Genomic DNA, 19,654 nt, shown 5'->3' with positions numbered 1-19,654 from the left:
AAATCTCTTTCATCTCTGTGTTTGTATTTTCATCTTAACTCACAGTCATTATATGTGGGGGGCTGCCTTTTCCTTTGGGGAATTTCTCTGAGGCAAGGTAGGCTTATTTTTCTATCTTCAGGGCTAGCTAGTTTCTCAGGCTGTGCCGAGTTGCATAGGGAGTGTTAGGCGCAATCCACGGCTACCTCTAGTGTGGTATGATAGGATTAGGGATTGCCGTCAGCAGAGTTCCCACGTCTCAGAGCTCGTCCTATGTTAGTAACTATCAGGTCACTTTGTGTGCTCTTAACCACTAGGTCCATTGTGGTTCTGAATCACCTGTTCATAACATCCTGCCCCGTGTTGTTTCCATTCCTGCCCTGTGTTGTTTCCATTGCTGCCCCCTGTGTTGTTTCCATTGCTGCCCCCTGTGTTGTTTCCATTCCTGCCACCTGTGTTGTTTCCATTCCTGCCCTGTGTTGTTTCCATTCCTGCCCCCTGTGTTATTTCCATTCCTGCCCCGTGTTGTTTCCATTCCTGCCCCGTGCCTCACATTCTGCCCCTTGTGTTGTTTCCATTGCTGCCCCCTGTATTGTTTCCATTCCTGCCCCGTGTTGTTTCCATTCCTGCCCCGTGCCTCACATTCTGCCCCTTGTGTTGTTTCCATTGCTGCCCCCTGTGTTGTTTCCATTCCTGCCACCTGTGTTGTTTCCATTCCTGCCCCATGCCTCACATTGTGCCCCCTGTGTTGTTTCCATTCCTGCCCCCTGTGTCTCACATTCTGCCCTTGTGTTGCTTCCATTCCTGCCTCTTGTGTTGTTTCCATTTATGCCCCATGCCTCACATTCTGCCCCCTGTGTTGTTTCCATTCCTGCCCCCTGTGTTGTTTCCATTCTTGCACCGTGTTGTTTCCATTCCTGCCCCGTGTTGTTTCCATTCCTGCCCCGTGTTGTTTCCATTCCTGCCCCGTACCTCACATTCTGCCCCTTGTGTTATTTCCATTGCTGCCCCCTGTGTTGTTTCCATTCCTGCCCCGTGTTGTTTCTATTCCTGCCCCGTGCCTCACATTCTGCCCCTTGTGTTGTTTCCATTGCTGCCCCCTGTGTTGTTTCCATTCCTGCCCCGTGTTGTTTCCATTCCTGCCCCGTGCCTCACATTCTGCCCCTTGTGTTGTTTCCATTGCTACCCCCTGTGTTGTTTCCATTCCTGCCACTTGTGTTGTTTCCATTCCTGCCCCATGCCTCACATTCTGCCCCCTGTGTTGTTTCCATTCCTGCCCCCTGTGTCTCACATTCTGCCCTTGTGTTGCTTCCATTCCTGCCTCTTGTGTTGTTTCCATTCCTGCCCCGTGCCTCACATTCTGCCCTTTGTGTTGTTTCCATTCCTGCCCCCTGTGTTGTTTCCATTCCTGCCCCGTGTTGTTACCATTCCTGCCCCATGCCTCACATTCTGCCCCTTGTGTTGTTTCCATTCCTGCCCCCTGTGTTGTTTCCATTCCTGCCCCCTGTGTTGTTTCCATTCCTGCCTCGTGTTGTTTCCATTCCTGCCCCGTGCCTCACATTCTGCCCCTTGTGTTGTTTCCATTGCTGCCCCCTGTGTTGTTTCCATTCCTGCCCCGTGTTGTTTCCATTCCTGCCCCGTGCCTCACATTCTGCCCCTTGTGTTGTTTCCATTGCTGCCCCCTGTGTTGTTTCCATTCCTGCCCCTTGTTGTTTCCATTCCTGCCCCGTGTCTCACATTCTGCCCCCTGTGTTGTTTCCATTCCTGCCCCTGTGTTGTTTCCATTCCTGCCCCCTGTGTTTTTCCATTCCTGCCCCTGTGTTGTTTCCATTCCTGCCCCCTGTGTTGTTTCCATTCCTGCCTCGTGTTGTTTCCATTCCTACCCCGTGCCTCACATTCTGCCCCTTGTGTTGTTTCCATTGCTGCCCCCTGTGTTGTTTCCATTCCTGCCCCGTGTTGTTTCCATTCATGCCCCGTGCCTCACATTCTGCCCCTTGTGTTGTTTCCATTGCTGCCCCCTGTGTTGTTTCCATTCCTGCCCCGTGTTGTTTCCATTCCTGCCCCGTGTCTCACATTCTGCCCCCCCGTATTGTTTCCATTCCTGCTCCGTGCCTCACATTCTGCCCCTTGTGTTGTTTCCATTGCTGCCCCCTGTGTTGTTTCCATTCCTGCCCCATGTTGTTTCCATTCCTGCCCCGTGTCTCACATTCTGCCCCCTGTGTTGTTTCCATTCCTGCCCCTGTGTTGTTTCCATTCCTGCCCCCTGTGTTGTTTCCATTCCTGCCCCGTGTTGTTTCCATTCCTGCCCCGTGTCTCACATTCTGCCCCCTGTGTTGTTTCCATTCCTGCCCCTTGTTGTTTCCATTCCTGCCCCGTGTCTCACATTCTGCCCCTTGTGTTGTTTCCATTCCTGCCCCGTGCCTCACATTCTGCCCCTTGTGTTGTTTCCATTGCTGCCCCCTGTGTTGTTTCCATTCCTGCCCCGTGTTGTTTCCATTCCTGCCCCGTGCCTCACATTCTGCCCCTTGTGTTGTTTCCATTGCTACCCCTTGTGTTGTTTCCATTCCTGCCCCATGCCTCACATTCTGCCCCCTGTGTTGTTTCCATTCCTGCCTCCTGTGTCTCACATTCTGCCCTTGTGTTGCTTCCATTCCTGCCTCTTGTGTTGTTTCCATTCCTGCCCCGTGCCTCACATTCTGCCCTTTGTGTTGTTTCCATTCCTGCCCCCTGTGTTGTTTCCATTCCTGCCCCGTGTTGTTACCATTCCTGCCCCATGCCTCACATTCTGCCCCTTGTGTTGTTTCCATTCCTGCCCCCTGTGCTGTTTCCATTCCTACCTCGTGTTGTTTCCATTCCTGCCCCGTGCCTCACATTCTGCCCCTTGTGTTGTTTCCATTCCTGCCCCGTGTTGTTTCCATTCCTGCCCCGTGCCTCACATTCTGCCCCTTGTTCTGTTTCCATTGCTGCCCCCTGTGTTGTTTCCATTCCTGCCCCGTGTTGTTTCCATTCCTGACCCATGTCTCACATTCTGCCCCCTGTGTTGTTTCCATTCCTGCCCCGTGTTGTTTCCATTCCTGCCCTGTGTCTCACATTCTGCCCCCTGTGTTGTTTGCATTCCTGCCCCCATGTTGTTTCCATTCCTGCCCCGTGTCTCACATTCTGCCCCCTGTGTTGTTTCCATTCCTGCCCCCTGTGTTGTTTCCATTCCTGCCCCATGTTGTTTCCATTTCTGCCCCGTGTCTCACATTCTGCCCCTTGTGTTGTTTCCATTCCTGCCCCGTGCCTCACATTCTGCCCCTTGTGTTGTTTCCATTCCTGCCCCTTGTGTTGTTTCCATTCCTGCCCCGTGTCTGACATTCTGCCCCTTGTGTTGTTTCCATTGCTACCCCCTGTGTTGTTTCCATTCCTGCCCCATGCCTCACATTCTGCCCCTTGTGTTGTTTCCATTCCTGCCCCGTGTTGTTTCCATTCCTGCCCCGTGTCTCACATTCTGCCACCTGTGTTGTTTCCATTCCTGCCTCCTGTGTCTCACATTCTGCCCTTGTGTTGCTTCCATTCCTGCCTCTTGTGTTATTTCCATTCCTGCCCCGTGCCTCACATTCTGCCCTTTGTGTTGTTTCCATTCCTGCCACCTGTGTTGTTTCCATTCCTGCCTCCTGTGTCTCACATTCTGCCCTTGTGTTGCTTCCATTCCTGCCTCTTGTGTTGTTTCCATTCCTGCCCCGTGCCTCACATTCTGCCCTTTGTGTTGTTTCCATTCCTGCCACCTGTGTTGTTTCCATTCCTGCCCCGTGTCTCACATTCTGCCACCTGTGTTGTTTTCATTCCTGCCCCGTGTTGTTTCCATTCCTGCCCCGTGCCTCACATTCTGCCCCTTGTTCTGTTTCCATTGCTGCCCCCTGTGTTGTTTCCATTCCTGCCCCGTGTTGTTTCCATTCCTGCCCCATGTCTCACATTCTGCCCCCTGTGTTGTTTCCATTCCTGCCCTGTGTCTCACATTCTGCCCCGTGTTGTTTGCATTCCTGCCCCCATGTTGTTTCCATTCCTGCCCCGTGTCTGACATTCTGCCCCCTGTGTTGTTTCCATTCCTGCCCTGTGTTGTTTCCATTCCTGCCCCGTGTCTCACATTCTGCCCCTTGTGTTGTTTCCATTCCTGCCCCGTGCCTCACATTCTGCCCCTTGTGTTGTTTCCATTCCTGCCCCCTGTGTTGTTTCCATTCCTGCCCCATGTTGTTTCCATTTCTGCCCCGTGTCTCACATTCTGCCTCTTGTGTTGTTTCCATTCCTGCCCCGTGCCTCACATTCTGCCCCTTGTGTTGTTTCCATTCCTGCCCCTTGTGTTGTTTCCATTCCTGCCCCGTGTCTGACATTCTGCCCCTTGTGTTGTTTCCATTGCTACCCCCTGTGTTGTTTCCATTCCTGCTCCATGCCTCACATTCTGCCCCTTGTGTTGTTTCCATTCCTGCCCCGTGTTGTTTCCATTCCTGCCCCGTGTCTCACATTCTGCCACCTGTGTTGTTTCCATTCCTGCCTCCTGTGTCTCACATTCTGCCCTTGTGTTGCTTCCATTCCTGCCTCTTGTTTTGTTTCCATTCCTGCCCCGTGCCTCACATTCTGCCCTTTGTGTTGTTTCCATTCCTGCCCCCTGTGTTGTTTCCATTCCTGCCCCGTGTTGTTACCATTCCTGCCCCATGCCTCACATTCTGCCCCTTGTGTTGTTTCCATTCCTGCCCCTGAGTTGTTTCCATTCCTGCCCCCTGTGCTGTTTCCATTCCTGCCTCGTGTTGTTTCCATTCCTGCCCCGTGCCTCACATTCTGCCCCTTGTGTTGTTTCCATTCCTGCCCCGTGCCTCACATTCTGCCCCTTGTGCTGTTTCCATTGCTGCCCCCTGTGTTTTTTCCATTCCTGCCCCGTGTTGTTTCCATTCCTGCCCCGTGTCTCACATTCTGCCCCTGTGTTGTATCCATTCCTGCCCCGTGTTGTTTCCATTCCTGCCCTGTGTCTCACATTCTGCCCCCTGTGTTGTTTGCATTCCTGCCCCCCATGTTGTTTCCATTCCTGCCCCGTGCCTCACATTCTGCCTCCTGTGTTGTTTCCATTCCTGCCCTGTGTTGTTTCCATTCCTGCCCCGTGTCTCACATTCTGCCCCTTGTGTTGTTTCCATTCCTGCCCCGTGCCTCACATTCTGCCCCTTGTGTTGTTTCCATTCCTGCCCCCTGTGTTGTTTCCATTCCTGCCCCATGTTGTTTCCATTTCTGCCCCGTGTCTCACATTCTGCCCCTTGTGTTGTTTCCATTCCTGCCCCGTGCCTCACATTCTGCCCCTTGTGTTGTTTCCATTCCTGCCCCTTGTGTTGTTTCCATTGCTACCCCCTGTGTTGTTTCCATTCCTTCCCCATGCCTCACATTCTGCCCCTTGTGTTGTTTCCATTCCTGCCCCGTGTCTCACATTCTGCCACCTGTTGTTTCCATTCCTGCCCCTGTGTTGTTTCCATTCCTGCCCCTGTGTTGTTTCCATTCCTGCCCCTGTGTTGTTTCCATTCCTGCCCCGTGTTGTTTCCATTCCTGCCCCGTGTCTCACATTCTGCCACCTGTGTTGTTTCCATTCCTGCCCCTGTGTTGTTTCCATTCCTGCCCCTTGTGTTGTTTCCATTCCTGCCACTGTGTTGTTTCCATTCCTGCCCCGTGTCTCACATTCTGCCACCTGTGTTGTTTCCATTCCTGCCCCTGTGTTGTTTCCATTCCTGCCCCTGTGTTGTTTCCATTCCTGCCCCGTGTTGTTTCCATTCCTGCCCCGTGTCTCACATTCTGCCCCTTGTGTTGTTTCCATTCCTGCCCCCTGTGTTGTTTCCATTCCTGCCCCCCGTGTTGTTTCCATTCCTGCCCCGTGTCTCACATTCTGCCCCTTGTGATGTTTACATTCCTGCCCCTGTGTTGTTTCCATTCCTGCCCTGTGTTGTTTCCATTCCTGCCCGTGTTGTTTCCATTCCTGCCCCCTGTGTTGTTTCCATTCCTGCCCTGTGTTGTTTCCATTCCTGCCCCCTGTGTTGTTTCCATTCCTGCCCTGTGTTGTTTCCATTCCTGCCCCCTGTGTTGTTTCCATTCCTGCCCCCTGTGTTGTTTCCATTCCTGCCCCCTGTGTTGTTTCCATTCCTGCCCCCTGTGTTGTTTCCATTCCTGCCCCCTGTGTTGTTTCCATTCCTGCCCCCTGTGTTGTTTCCATTCCTGCCCCCTGTGTTGTTTCCATTGCTGCCCCCTGTGTTGTTTCCATTGCTGCCCCTGTGTTGTTTCCATTCCTGCCCCCTGTGTTGTTTCCATTCCTGCCCCCTGTGTTGTTTCCATTCCTGCCCCGTGTTGTTTCCATTGCTGCCCCCTTTGTTGTTTCCATTGCTGCCCCTGTGTTGTTTCCATTTCTGCCCCCTGTGTTGTTTCCATTGCTGCCCCTGTGTTGTTTCCATTCCTGCCCTGTGTTGTTTCCATTCCTGCCCCCTGTGTTGTTTCCATTCCTGCCCCCTGTGTTGTTTCCATTGCTGCCCCCTGTGTTGTTTCCATTCCTGCCCCCTGTGTTGTTTCCATTCCTGCCCCCTGTGTTGTTTCCATTGCTGCCCCTGTGTTGTTTCCATTTCTGCCCCCTGTGTTGTTTCCATTCCTGCCCTGTGTTGTTTCCATTCCTGCCCCCTGTGTTGTTTCCATTCCTGCCCCCTGTGTTGTTTCCATTCCTGCCCCCTGTGTTGTTTCCATTGCTGCCCCTGTGTTGTTTCCATTCCTGCCCCCTGCGTTGTTTCCATTCCTGCCCCCTGTGTTGTTTCCATTCCTGCCCCCTGTGTTGTTTCCATTTCTGCCCCCTGTGTTGTTTCCATTGCTGCCCCTGTGTTGTTTCCATTCCTGCCCTGTGTTGTTTCCATTCCTGCCCCCTGTGTTGTTTCCATTCCTGCCCCTTGTGTTGTTTCCATTGCTACCCCCTGTGTTGTTTCCATTCCTTCCCCATGCCTCACATTCTGCCCCTTGTGTTGTTTCCATTCCTGCCCCGTGTCTCACATTCTGCCCCCTGTGTTGTTTCCATTCCTGCCCCTGTGTTGTTTCCATTCCTGCCCCTGTGTTGTTTCCATTCCTGCCCCTTGTGTTGTTTCCATTCCTGCCCCCTGTGTTGTTTCCATTCCTGCCCCTTGTGTTGTTTCCATTGCTACCCCCTGTGTTGTTTCCATTCCTTCCCCATGCCTCACATTCTGCCCCTTGTGTTGTTTCCATTCCTGCCCCGTGTTGTTTCCATTCCTGCCCCCCGTGTTGTTTCCATTCCTGCCCCGTGTCTCACATTCTGCCCCTTGTGATGTTTACATTCCTGCCCCTGTGTTGTTTACATTCCTGCCCCTGTGTTGTTTCCATTCCTGCCCTGTGTTGTTTCCATTCCTGCCCCCTGTGTTGTTTCCATTCCTGCCCCCTGTGTTGTTTCCATTGCTGCCCCCTGTGTTGTTTCCATTCCTGCCCCCTGTGTTGTTTCCATTCCTGCCCCCTGTGTTGTTTCCATTGCTGCCCCTGTGTTGTTTCCATTGCTGCCCCCTGTGTTGTTTCCATTGCTGCCCCCTGTGTTGTTTCCATTCCTGCCCTGTGTTGTTTCCATTGCTGCCCCGTGTGTTGTTTCCATTCTTGCCCCCTGTGCTGTTTTCATTCCTGCCCCCGTGTCTCCATCAAGCCCCTGTGTCTCCCATTCTACCCTCTTGTCTTTATCATGCCCCGAGCTTGCCGCATTCAGTAAAAATAAAAAACACCTTTCTTCTTACCTGGCCGCTGTCCAACGCCGGCGTCCATCTCACCGACGTTATTTTTGCAAAAGGAGGATCTACTAATTATTAATGTCACTTTTCTGGTGGGGTGCCCATACTTATGCACCTGTCAAATTTTGTTTGAATGCAGATTGCACATTTTCTGTTAGTCCAATAAACCTCATTTCAAGGCAGAAACATTACTGTGTCCAACAGTTATTAGATATACTGTATGAAACTGAAATAGATGTTGCAAAAAATTTTTTTTTTTTTTATAAAACATTAAGCTTAAGATTAATAGGGGTGCCCAAACTTTTTCATATAACTGTATATCTTTGCTATCTGATTCCTACAAGCCATTCTAAGTATCTCCTCACCCTGTCATGCTAGAACAGATTGAGACCCTGGAAGGCGTTCGGCCAGTTCCAGAGGTTCTCGAAAATATAGCCGGTGTTTAGCCAGAACTTTCTCTTATGAAATCGCTGTTGGAACAAAGAAGTTAGACAGCATGGTACCCACATGGCAAGCAGGCTTTTTTCCTGAGCTTACCTGGCTCAAGGTGTGAGATCTGTCACTCACATCCTTATGAGGCTTGACCCCCCCCCCCCATGTTGAGCTAGGTGTTCTCATACAGCTGCACACTGAAGGGGGTTTAAGGGTATGTGCATATGTTGCGAATTTTGTTGCGTATCCGCAGGGGTTTTGGCGCTGCAGATTCACAGCTGTTTTCCATGAGTTTACAGTACCATGTAAACCTATGGAAAACAAAATCCGCATGTTCATTCTTTGTGCGTATTCCGCAGTGGTTTACACCTGCTTCATAATGGGAATCCGCAGGTGTAAATCAAAGGTGGAATCCGCACAAAAAACGCATAAAATCCGCAGTAAATCCGCAGGTAAAACGCAGTGCTTTTTACCTGCGGATTTCTCAGAATAGGTGCGGAAAAATCCGCAGAGGTTCCATCTACGTGTGCACATACCCTTAAGGTACAAATAATTTACATGGAATTCTATCTCCCATATTCTTCACACCACATTTATATCTTTTTTTATGTTTTGCGCTTTTGCACAATAAAAGCTATTTTATAGAAAAAATAATTGTTTTTGCATCGCTATATTCTGGGATATATAGCTTTTTTTATCTTTTTACCGCTGATGGAGATGTACGGCAGCTGTTTTTTGCCGGGCAAGATGACATTTTTAGCTATACTATTTCTGTTTCTTTTTAATTGCGTTTTATTCCACTTTTTCTTCAGCACTGTAATAAAAAAACAGTTTTTTTGCCACTTTTTTTTTTGCGGAGTTCACTGAAGGCGTTAACATACCAAATATGTGTACTTTATTTGTTTTGACATAAATATATGTATTTATTGCTTTAATATTTTTCCTTGTTTTTGTTCTTTATTTAGTTTTTTTATATTTTTACTACTTTTAAAAACTTTTGTTAAAAACTTCTTTACCTTATCCCAGGATGGGACATCAACTTTCCTTGCCCTGATCTACTGCTTTTGCATTACGTGGCACTAGATCAGGGCATCGCATGCAAGCCGGAGGCATGTCAGCTTCTTCTCCAAACAGGAGCTTACAGGCCACCATACCTGGGTGACTCCGCAGCCATATTTTGGCCGATGGAGACCATCAGCACAATCATGTTGTGCCGATCAGAGCAGAGAGTGAGCTTTCTCCCTCTGCTTTGCCAATCGTTGTCGCTGTCACTATTGACGGCAGCATTAGAGCGGTTAAATGCCTGTCACTCCGTACATGTACGACAGTTTGCGGGAACGCACCTCCCGCAAAGGGGGTGTCATAAAGGGGTTAAATTCTGCATTGAAAATTACAATGAGAACTTCTGATACTATATAAATAAGATTTGTATTGTGTAGCCTCATATTATAATTGCACTGCTGGACTACAGGACTTTTTCAGACTATGCAATGTAAATACATCACTGTAAATACAGTGCTCAGCATAAATGAGTAGACCCCTACGGATTTGTCAGAAAACCTTTAGTTTCCTTTCATAATCAACATTCTATGGGATACCATACCACAAAAACTCCTACAAATGTGGGCCAAGATTTGACCCCCTGACGAAGCTGCCCGCCAAATGCGCATTGAGGTACTGGGCAGTGTGGTCTTTGACTCATAATTGCACATGGTGGTGTGGGATTGCTGTTCACTTGGGTACATCTTAAAGCTACACAGGAAGCGTGTCCATTTAAATGTCCATGCTGGTTTATTGGTGCTTCATAAATCAGCCACAAGCAAAGCAAAAACAAATGGCCTTTTCTTGCAGGCAAAACAAAATAATCGGTTCTTGACAAAGTCTCTTTAGACCCAGTCCTGGTCACACAAGCTGGATAGCATCCAGTATACCAACTCAGTCTAGAGATAACACAGAGGAGACCTTCTTCCTCCATGCACACAGCTCACGTGACAAACAACAGTATCCATTTTAACATGTGTACTACACCCAGACAAGGGGTATGTGGGCAGTCAGACGCACTCATCCCTTAGGCTGCCCGTAAAACATGGCCCAGGGGCACAAAACAAGCCTCTTAGTACTATGTGCACTACAGCAATACTCCAGGTTTACATCCCAGAGGACAACCACCTCTGTGATACAACTACAGTATGTGTCCAATAGCCACCTTACAGTGGGTATGGTGGCTAATTAATATATTACTCTATTTTATGGGCACCAACATGGTGGTTCTTTTTATTGCTTCAAGTTACATACATCTATGTTGTAATTGATTTTCTAAGTTGGTGCCACGTACAGTATATTCAATGACTGTTATTGATATTACAATAGCTGCTATATATCTTATATGTTTGTGATATTTTTGTTAACTATAGATTCATACCCTTACCAATTCATTAAATTGTCTAACTATTTGTGAATTTTCATGCTTTTTATGACCACACTGCCCGCTCTTCTTTTTATTCAGGTCTTTTGAGTTTTTAAGGGTAATTGCTGAGCTTTGTATGTCTTTATGCTTTAAATGGTATCTGTTAACAGATTTAACAATATGAAATGGATTATTATTGGACATTATTACTTGTACCTGTGTTTGCAGTGCTTTCCGTTAGTAAAACAGCCAGACCTGAAAAGTACAGCAGGCTTATTGATAGGTGTGTAGTGCTCAGCTATAAACAATCACATGGCACATGCCCGCAGTAAAATATAATAAGTCAGTTTCTGAGTCTAGCTAAAGGGTGAGAGAACCAAATGTATTCAGCCTTTCTGACAGCTGCAGCTTGTACGGAACAATGAGAGATCTCAGCAGCAGAGTGGAGGGAAATTGAAGAGCTGTCAATCAGGGTAGGTGAGTGGAAATTAAACAGCTATTCCAACATGGATTTTCAAATTAAGTTTTCCTTAGGTTTAAAAGATCTATTTAGGGCACTTTGATTTATAAAGTATTGTAAAAGGTTTCAGAAATTAAGAAACTTCATGATTTACTTACTGTTAAAGTTCTGCTCTGTACCTGAGCTGTCATGTGGTGATGTGACCTCCAGCGCTATACTTCCTGCCATTCAAATCCAAAAAATGTCATGGCTGCTCTTTGAGTGGTTCAGCCAGTGGCTGTGGTGAACTCTGAACAGTAATGTCACAGGGCCATATCCTGCTCTTCTTGGCTAGTTGTGATTCACTTGGGATGTGTACTCTACAGCAAGGTGTGTCAAACTGCATTCCTCGAGGGTTGCAAACAGGTCATGTTTTCAGGATTTCCTTGTACTGCACAGGTGATAATTTAATCACCAACTCATTATTTGTGTAGGTGATTAAATTATCACCTGTGCAGCTCAAGGAAATCCTGAAAACATGACCTGTTTGCAGCCCTCGAGGAATGCAGTTTGACACCCCTGCTCTACAGGGAAGAAAGCAAAGCAGGGAAAGTACACAAACATTTCAGGCTCCATACAGAACAACCAATGTTATCAACTTGTGACTTTAGGCAGCAGGAATTATGATTAAGTTTTAGAGCACCATTCATTATGATTAATATTTGAGTTCCATATTATATTGGAATAAATGACTAGATTATATGACTCATTATTACCCTACAGTGCACTGAGCCTTTGTGGTGCCAGTGTCTTCACATTTAACATTACTGACTGCAGGATAGTGTCAGGACATCACATACTAAGTGAAGTGGGCAGAATTATAGGACAATGACTTATCCATCTTGAGACTATATAGGAGTCTCCAGATGGTGCTTTGTAGGTGAAGTATGTGGGGACTGAAAGTGGGAGTGTGTGAGCTATGGAATAGATACAGCTCTATCTCTTGGGAAATTTAGTTTAGAGGCACAGAGGTAGAGCTGGCAGGAAGTTCAAGATGTATGCAGTAAGAACCCACAAGAATGGCCGCAGAGGATTGAAACGGAGCTAAACCCCCCTAAAATATATGTAACAAGGGGGTTTGGAGACTCATTACAGGTACAGCCAGATAATTAAAAAAAATAGTTGCATGAAAATCCACTTCAACTGGTTAATGAACTACGATGTACATTTTTGTCACAGTTCACTGTGGGGTGTATGGAATTGACTCTGCTTTATATGCATTTTGCCTGTAACAAAAATGGCTAGATTTAGCACTTATTGCTACTGTTATCCATTTAGATGCCACTGTCAATCACTGACGACACTTAAATGGGGCGACTGCAGCTTTCAAATCACCCCCATGTAGAAATCATAGTGAGCCGATGACTTACAATTACAAACGAGGTCTACTGAACTCCGTTGTTGCTGCCATCTTAATCTTTTTGTGAAGGAGAACTGCAATTATAGTGCATTATATACTGCAATATATACTGTAATACTTTGATAATGCAGCATATAGTATAAAATCTAAGGATCACATATTCAAGTCCCCTGACGGGACTAAAAACAAGAGGAAAAAATGTAAAACCATTATTTAAAAAGATATAAAAAATGTAAAATATATAAAAATTCTAAAACTATATAAACTATATAAACTAAAAATGAAATAAAAAAAAGGTCTTGGTGTATCAGAAAAAGTCTGAACTATCAAAATTAAAAAGTATTTAAGCCCTGTAAAGGAAAACAAATGGAATTACCAAAATTGCAGGGTTTTTTTTTATCACTGCATTGCACAAAATGATATCAATAAAGCACACAGAATAAATCCCTCACCCAGTTCCTTTGCAGAAAATAAAAAGTTATGGATCTCAGAAAACGGTAACACAAATAATTTTTTATTTTCTTTGCAAAGTTCTGAATTATTTTTACCCCTAAAATAAAAAAAAACTTAGAAATTTGGTATTGCTAGAATCATAATGACCTGGAGAATTATATTACCATGTAATTTTTACACAAATGTATTTTTTTCACAATTTAACCCTACTGGAATTTTTTTTTCCTATTTTCATTGTATGGCAAAATGAATAGTGTCTTTTGAAGAGTGCAACTTAATAACAAACCCTCATTATGGTTATGTTTGTGGAAAAAAAACTTGGAAGTTGGAAGAAGTGTAGGTAAAAAACAAAAGGGCAAAAAGAAAAATGGCTAGGTACTGAAAGAGGACCTTTCAACAAATTTTTCATGTTGAACTTGACACACGATGTATTTAATAGTGGCTGTAGATCTGAATTAAACTTTTTTTTCGCCTCTCCATTGCAGAGATACTAGCAGTCAAGGTATTTAGCACCTAATGAGTTAAAGTTTGTTAAAACCAAGTGAGTGTTATCAGATGGTTTTCACTGTGGGTATAGTTCTTTCTGTATATCACTGACCATGAATTTAAGCAGGCAGTAACACACTGGAGAAAAAGAACACGTCCCCACCAAAGCTTAGAAGGGGCTTCTCAATGTGTGAGAGGTAATGATACAGCCCTGATCTCCTGGTCTAACCTCCTGTTAAAGCCAGTGGGGAGAGAGGGGCAGTGCAGCTGGGTTTAACTGTGTCACATTACAAACCCTTCTATCGGATCTCCTCCTTTTGTAGCAGGGTCACCTCTGCTGTAATAATAATAATAATATAATAATCTTTATTGTTATGTAGCGGCAACATATTCCGCTGCGCTTTACAGTTTTGCACACGTTATCATAGCGGTCCTCGATGGGGCTCACAATCTAAATTCCCTATCAGTATGGCTGTACTGCCCCTCCCCCGATGCTGCCTGTCTGGAGCTGAGAGTTCAGCGGTGTCAGCAATCACACTTATGTTTGTTGTGCTCAAATTCTACTGGCTCAGCAGTGAGATCAGGTCAGGTATGTTGCACACAGGAGTAGTCCAAAACAAGCAGGTTACTCCTGTGTGAGACATAATGGCATTTGGTGAAAGTGCTCTTTTAAGGGTTAATAATGTCTACAATTTATACTGTGAAGCCAAGTGATAGACCTGTCTAAATAGCGCAGTTATAAACCCCAAAGCCCTGAAAAGTAATGAACACCTTGGTTGTGTATCTAGTGTTGCGTGTTCTACAATCAACTAATACCCATCCTGTTTAATATACAGGCGATGTTCAGTCTGTGCATGGTTGAAAGTGAAGCGGATGAAGTCAATTTACATGGCGTCACCAGCCTTGGATTAAAGCAGGCTCTTGACTTTGCCTACACTGGACAGGTACTGTATTATAATATTCTACCAGCTTGGTCTTAATGTTTGCGCTTTGCGTTTCTTATTACAACGTAACCCCTTAAGCATGAGAGCTTGTGTTTTTACAAGGTGGGTCCATATCATTTATTTGAAAACATTTTATAATTTTTGGGGAGAGAATGTAAAAGAAATGCAATTTTCCCAACGTATTTATTTAAGGTTTTGGTAACCATTATGAGGTGTAAATGACATCTTACAAGGGTTGTCCGGTCAAAAATGACAAGTCTGCAGTCACTCTATAGTATGTGACTGCGGACACGTGAATCCTACCACGGCGCACACTGACCGCTGGGATGACTCGTTGGTGTCCGCTCCGTGAACGGCGGTAATGTGACTGAAAGTATGCAATATTCTTATTGCTGGCCAAAACCTGACTGCGCCGAAAACAGTCTAGTTGAAATGTAGCCAGGAATATGTATATCGCATATTTGTAGTCACACGACCGCCATTCTCTGCGCCGACACCGGCGAATCCCCACAGCGTGCAGTGCGTGCCGTGGGAGGACTCACAAGTCTGCAGTCACATAGACCTGTCATTTTAGAACAGACAACCCCTTTAACTGTATTGTGTCTTATGCTTTATATTATAACGATGTTACCAAATTTATACTTTTTTTGCTTTTTCTACTTTTACATAATTAAAACAGGTTTCTTGCCCCCACAGAAGACCCATAACATATTTATTTTTACATCAAAGGAGCTGCGTGTTAGCTTGTTTTTTTTATATAGTAAGCTGTAATTTTAATTGAACTCGTTTTGGGGTACATACTACTTCTTCATCATTTTTTTTTTTGTGTGTGTGTAGGCAATATAAAAATGAAATTGTCAATTCTGACCTTGTTTTAATTTTTTTTGCACTATTCACGTAAAGACTTTGCGGTTTGGATTTTGTTACTTTTTTGTATTCAACTTTTTTCTTCCGACTACGGGGCAAAAATGTGTTAGAATATGAAATTTGCTAATTTTAATAAGTTTTTGAATGACATAAATAAAACATTACTGTTCGGGCTCGGTAAGATGAGTGTATTTATTTATATGGGTGTGTGCTGTCCTTGTAAAAATTGGACAGTGCCCTGATCAAGGTTATGTAATTGGGCTGCGCAGAATTCACTAGTTTCGGACTAGCCCATTATAATCGATTTGATCCACAAGAAATGGATCGCGTATGGGTTACTATCTGTATGTCATGTCCATTACAATTATTAAGATGGCAAACATATTTATTTATGAAATTGTTTATGTAAAAACCGTATGATGCGTATGAACAGAACGGACATAGAACATAGAAAACCGCCAAACATATGTAATATGGTTATTAAAAATGGTTATTCGGAACACAATATAGATGTAAAAGCATTTTTGGGGAAGGAAAATGCAGGATTTTGTATATACTCATGTGATCGCAGCCTCACCCTAGTATGAACTCTTCCCTGTAACTCCTCTATCAAGTATTTCCCAGCAGTGATATCTTTTATTATTTAATCTTTGGCACCATCTAGTGGCTATTGAATATATTTTTGCTGTCTTGCTTTTTTGTTGAGTGCCTAAATATCAACAGCATTTACTCTCACTTGCACCCTTTTGATGCAGTTTCTCATGGGAGGAGTATTATACAGGAATTATTCTACAACTCTTTTTTTTTTTTTGGACCATCCTTAGTTATGCTTCAAAAGTTGCATCAAAAAATGCACGAAACACAATGTGTTTTTGCCACCTCAGGCTATGTTCATACTGAGTATTTTTGAGGCATTCAAAGACCATACGTTTTTCAAGCGGAAATTGCTCTTATTGAGTGGAGTTTTAGGAGGAGTTTTTGTTTTTCCAGGGAGGTTTTAGAAGAGTTTTTTTTTTCAGCCTCTTGATTTTACAGTTCCTACTTTGGTGCTCTTCTACAGAAACCGTTTTAAACTAATGACATCCACTTTTGTTTTCTTACAACTGTAGTTTTCCCAAACCTTTTCAGGAGAAAAAAAAAAAGTTGAAAAAATTGCTGATATGACCAGCAAAGTATATGTAAGGTAAAAATGAATGAGAAGAATTTTCCAAGTATTTTTGGAACTATTTTAAAGGAGGATTTTAGCCAAGATCCTTCTCATGTAACTCCTCAAAAATCAATGTGTGAGCATAGCTTTAGGGTATGTGTCCACGTTCAGGATTGCATCAGGATTTGATCAGGATTTGACGCAGGTAAAATCTGCACCAATTCGGCACCTGAAGTCACTGGCAGGTCACCTGCATTTTTCATGCGTTTTTGATGCGTTTTTGACACGTTTTTTTCATGCGGATTTGTGTGTGTTTTTGTAAGCTCAATAAAGATATACCAAAAAAAAAGGGCGATATCATTTCTTGTTCAACCTCTTCATTTACATACTCCATTGAAGAATAATAATGTTTACACACACAGACAGATGATAGATAACAGATAGATCGATAGATAGATGATAGATAATAGATAGCTCTATCGTATCTATAGTATCTATTATCTATCTATGAATATATCTATCGATAGATATATCTATAGATAGCTAGATAGATATATTGATAGATAATAGATAGATAATAGATAGATACGATAGATAGATAGATAGATAGATAATACCAAGCCCAATGTTTAGTATATCTATGTACTGTATCTATAGATATATCTATCTATAAATATGTCTATAGATAGATTATCCATCTACTATATAATTGTCTAAGGGTCACTTCTGTCTTTATTCTGTCTGTCTGTCACGGAAATCCCAAGTCGCTGATTGGTCGCTGCAAAACGGCCACGACCAATCAGCGGCGGGCACAGTCCGGCGGTGAAATGGCCGCTCCCTACTCCCCTGCAGTCAGTGCCCCCTCCAGTCAGCGCTCACACAGGGTTAATGGCAGCGTTAACGGACCGCGCTATGCCACGGTGTAACGCACTCCGTTAACGCTGCTATTAACCCTGTGTGACCAACTTTTTACGCATCAATAGTAAATCTAATAGTAATAGTAATAGTAGATCTAATGTTAAAAATAATATTAAAAAAAAAATCATTATATACTCACCCTCCGTCGGCCCCTGGATCCAGCCGAGGCCTTTCCCGCTCCTCACGACACTCCGGTGACCGGTCCATGCATTGCGGTCTCGCGAGATGATGACGTAGCGGTCTCGCGAGACCGTTACGTCATCATCTCGCGAGACTGCAATGCACTCTTGGGACCGGGGCGTCGCGATGAGCATTGGTAAACGCCTCACCTGGATCCGGGGGCCGACGGAGGGTGAGTATAGAGCTATTTTTTTTCTTTTTTAACAGGGCTATGGTGTCCACATTGCTATATACTACGTGGGCTGTGTTAGATACTGCATGGGCTGTGTTATTACTACATCTCTGTGCTATCTACTGTGTGGGCTGTGTTATATACTACATCGCTGTGCTATATACTACATCGCTGTGCTATATACTACGTGGTTGTGTTATATACTACATGGCTGCTATATACTATGTGGCTGTGCTATCTACTGCGTGGGCTGTGCTATATACTACTGGGCTGTGTTATATACTACATCGCTGTGCTATATACTACATGGCTGTGCTGTATACTACGTGGCTGTGCTACATACTACACAGCCGACCGCAACCAATCAGCGATATTGGCGCGGAATTTAACCCTCACAGCGCGACGTACATACATACAACCATATTCTAGAATATCCAATGCGTTAGAATCGAGCCACCATCTAGTATATATAATTGTCTAAGGGTCTGTAACGGAAATCCCGCGTCGCTGATTGGTCGCGGGCAGCTGGCGCGACCAATCAGCGACAGGTGCAGTCAGGCCATGAATTGGTACAGGATTTAAACCACGCTTCGCTGATGCTCGCGCCTAACCGGCCGCGACCAATCAGCGATATTGCAGCGGGATTTAAACACCACTTCGTAAATAAAGTACATACATATTCTAGAATACCCGATGCGTTAGAATCAGGCCACCATCTAGTAGATATATAATAGCAAGGCCGATGTTTATGAATGAACGTTTAATTTAAAAAAAAATGGGAAAAAAATGGCTACGCAGACAGATGCGGGCTGTTATTCATAGCCTAGAGAGGGGCCATGGATATTGTGCCCCCCGGCTACAAATACCAGCCCACAGCCTCCCCAGAAATGGCGCATCTGTAAGATGCGCCAATTCCGGCACTTAGCCCCTCTCTTCCCACTCCCGTGTAGCGGTTGGATATGGGGCAATAAGGGGTTAATGTCGCCTTGCTATTTTGCTATTGTAAGGTGACATTAAGCCGGGTTAATAATGAAGAGGCGTCAATAAGACACATATCCATTATTAATCCTAGAGTAGTGAAAGAGTTAAAAAAGAAATAAAGACACAGCCAGCAAAAAGTATTTTATTATTCTTAATTTCACCATACTTACCTTACTCGATCGCCTGCAAAAAACGTAAAATAATAAACTGTATACTCCCTGTCCGACGCAGTCCAATTAATAACTGGTGTCCCACGACGATCTCCCCTATAGAACAGTGACATCGGGTGATGTCACTGCTCTATAGGACCCTCAGTGACACACTGACAGGAGACAATGGCTCCTGCAGTTCATCACTGAGAGGTTACTGTAGTTCACTGGTCTCACTTTATGGCAATTGCTGCGTGGGAACTTTCTCACACAGCGATGCCAAAAGTGAGGCTAGGGGCTATTTTCTCACAGGGGCGTAGGAATACATTGTGAGGAATACATTGTGGAAGGATACCTTCCATCATTGTATTCCTGGAGCCCCTGGAGAGCGGTCGCATCAGCTAATGCTGCTGCTCTCCACGGGACACTCGTTTTAATTGGATTTCTGCGGATCAGGGAGTATAGTGTTTGTTTATTATTTTAATATTTTTTACAGGTGACTATGGCTTCGGGGATCAAAGTGACAAGTGATGGCGAGTATGTTTAATGTACTGTATGTCTCTATGAATGTTGTATGTATGTATGTACTGTATGTATGTGTTGTATGTGGCATGGTGCATGTTGTATGGTGCATGTCGCATAGTAACATAGTAAGGCCGAAAAAAGACATTTGTCCATCCAGTTCAGCCTATATTCCATCATAATAAATCCCCAGATCTACATCCTTCTACAGAACCTAATAATTGTATGATGCAATATTGTTCTGCTCCAGGAAGACATCCAGGCCTCTCTTGAACCCCTCGACTGAGTTCGCCATCACCACCTCCTCAGGCAAGCAATTCCAGATTCTCACCGCCCTAACAGTAAAGAATCCTCTTCTATGTTGGTGGAAAAACCTTCTATCCTCC

At 44.8% G+C, this 19,654-nt stretch overlaps 1 protein-coding gene across 7 annotated transcripts in view; it reads left to right on the top strand.

Annotated features, from left to right (window-relative positions):
• KLHL32 (kelch like family member 32) overlaps positions 1-19,654 on the top strand; it is a 508,172-nt gene that overhangs the window by 204,112 nt on the left and 284,406 nt on the right. For all 7 annotated transcript variants that reach the window (XM_069726338.1, XM_069726337.1, XM_069726339.1 and 4 more), the window contains one exon: positions 14,225-14,332. In XM_069726338.1, the coding sequence (XP_069582439.1) occupies positions 14,225-14,332 (108 nt within the window). The remainder of the gene's footprint in view (positions 1-14,224; positions 14,333-19,654) is intronic.

Source organism: Ranitomeya imitator, chromosome 5 (genome assembly GCF_032444005.1).
Source record: "Ranitomeya imitator isolate aRanImi1 chromosome 5, aRanImi1.pri, whole genome shotgun sequence".
NCBI lineage: Eukaryota > Metazoa > Chordata > Amphibia > Anura > Dendrobatidae > Ranitomeya > Ranitomeya imitator.
Note: the sequence above shows the minus strand (reverse complement) of the source record. Positions and strands in the feature narration are given on the sequence as shown.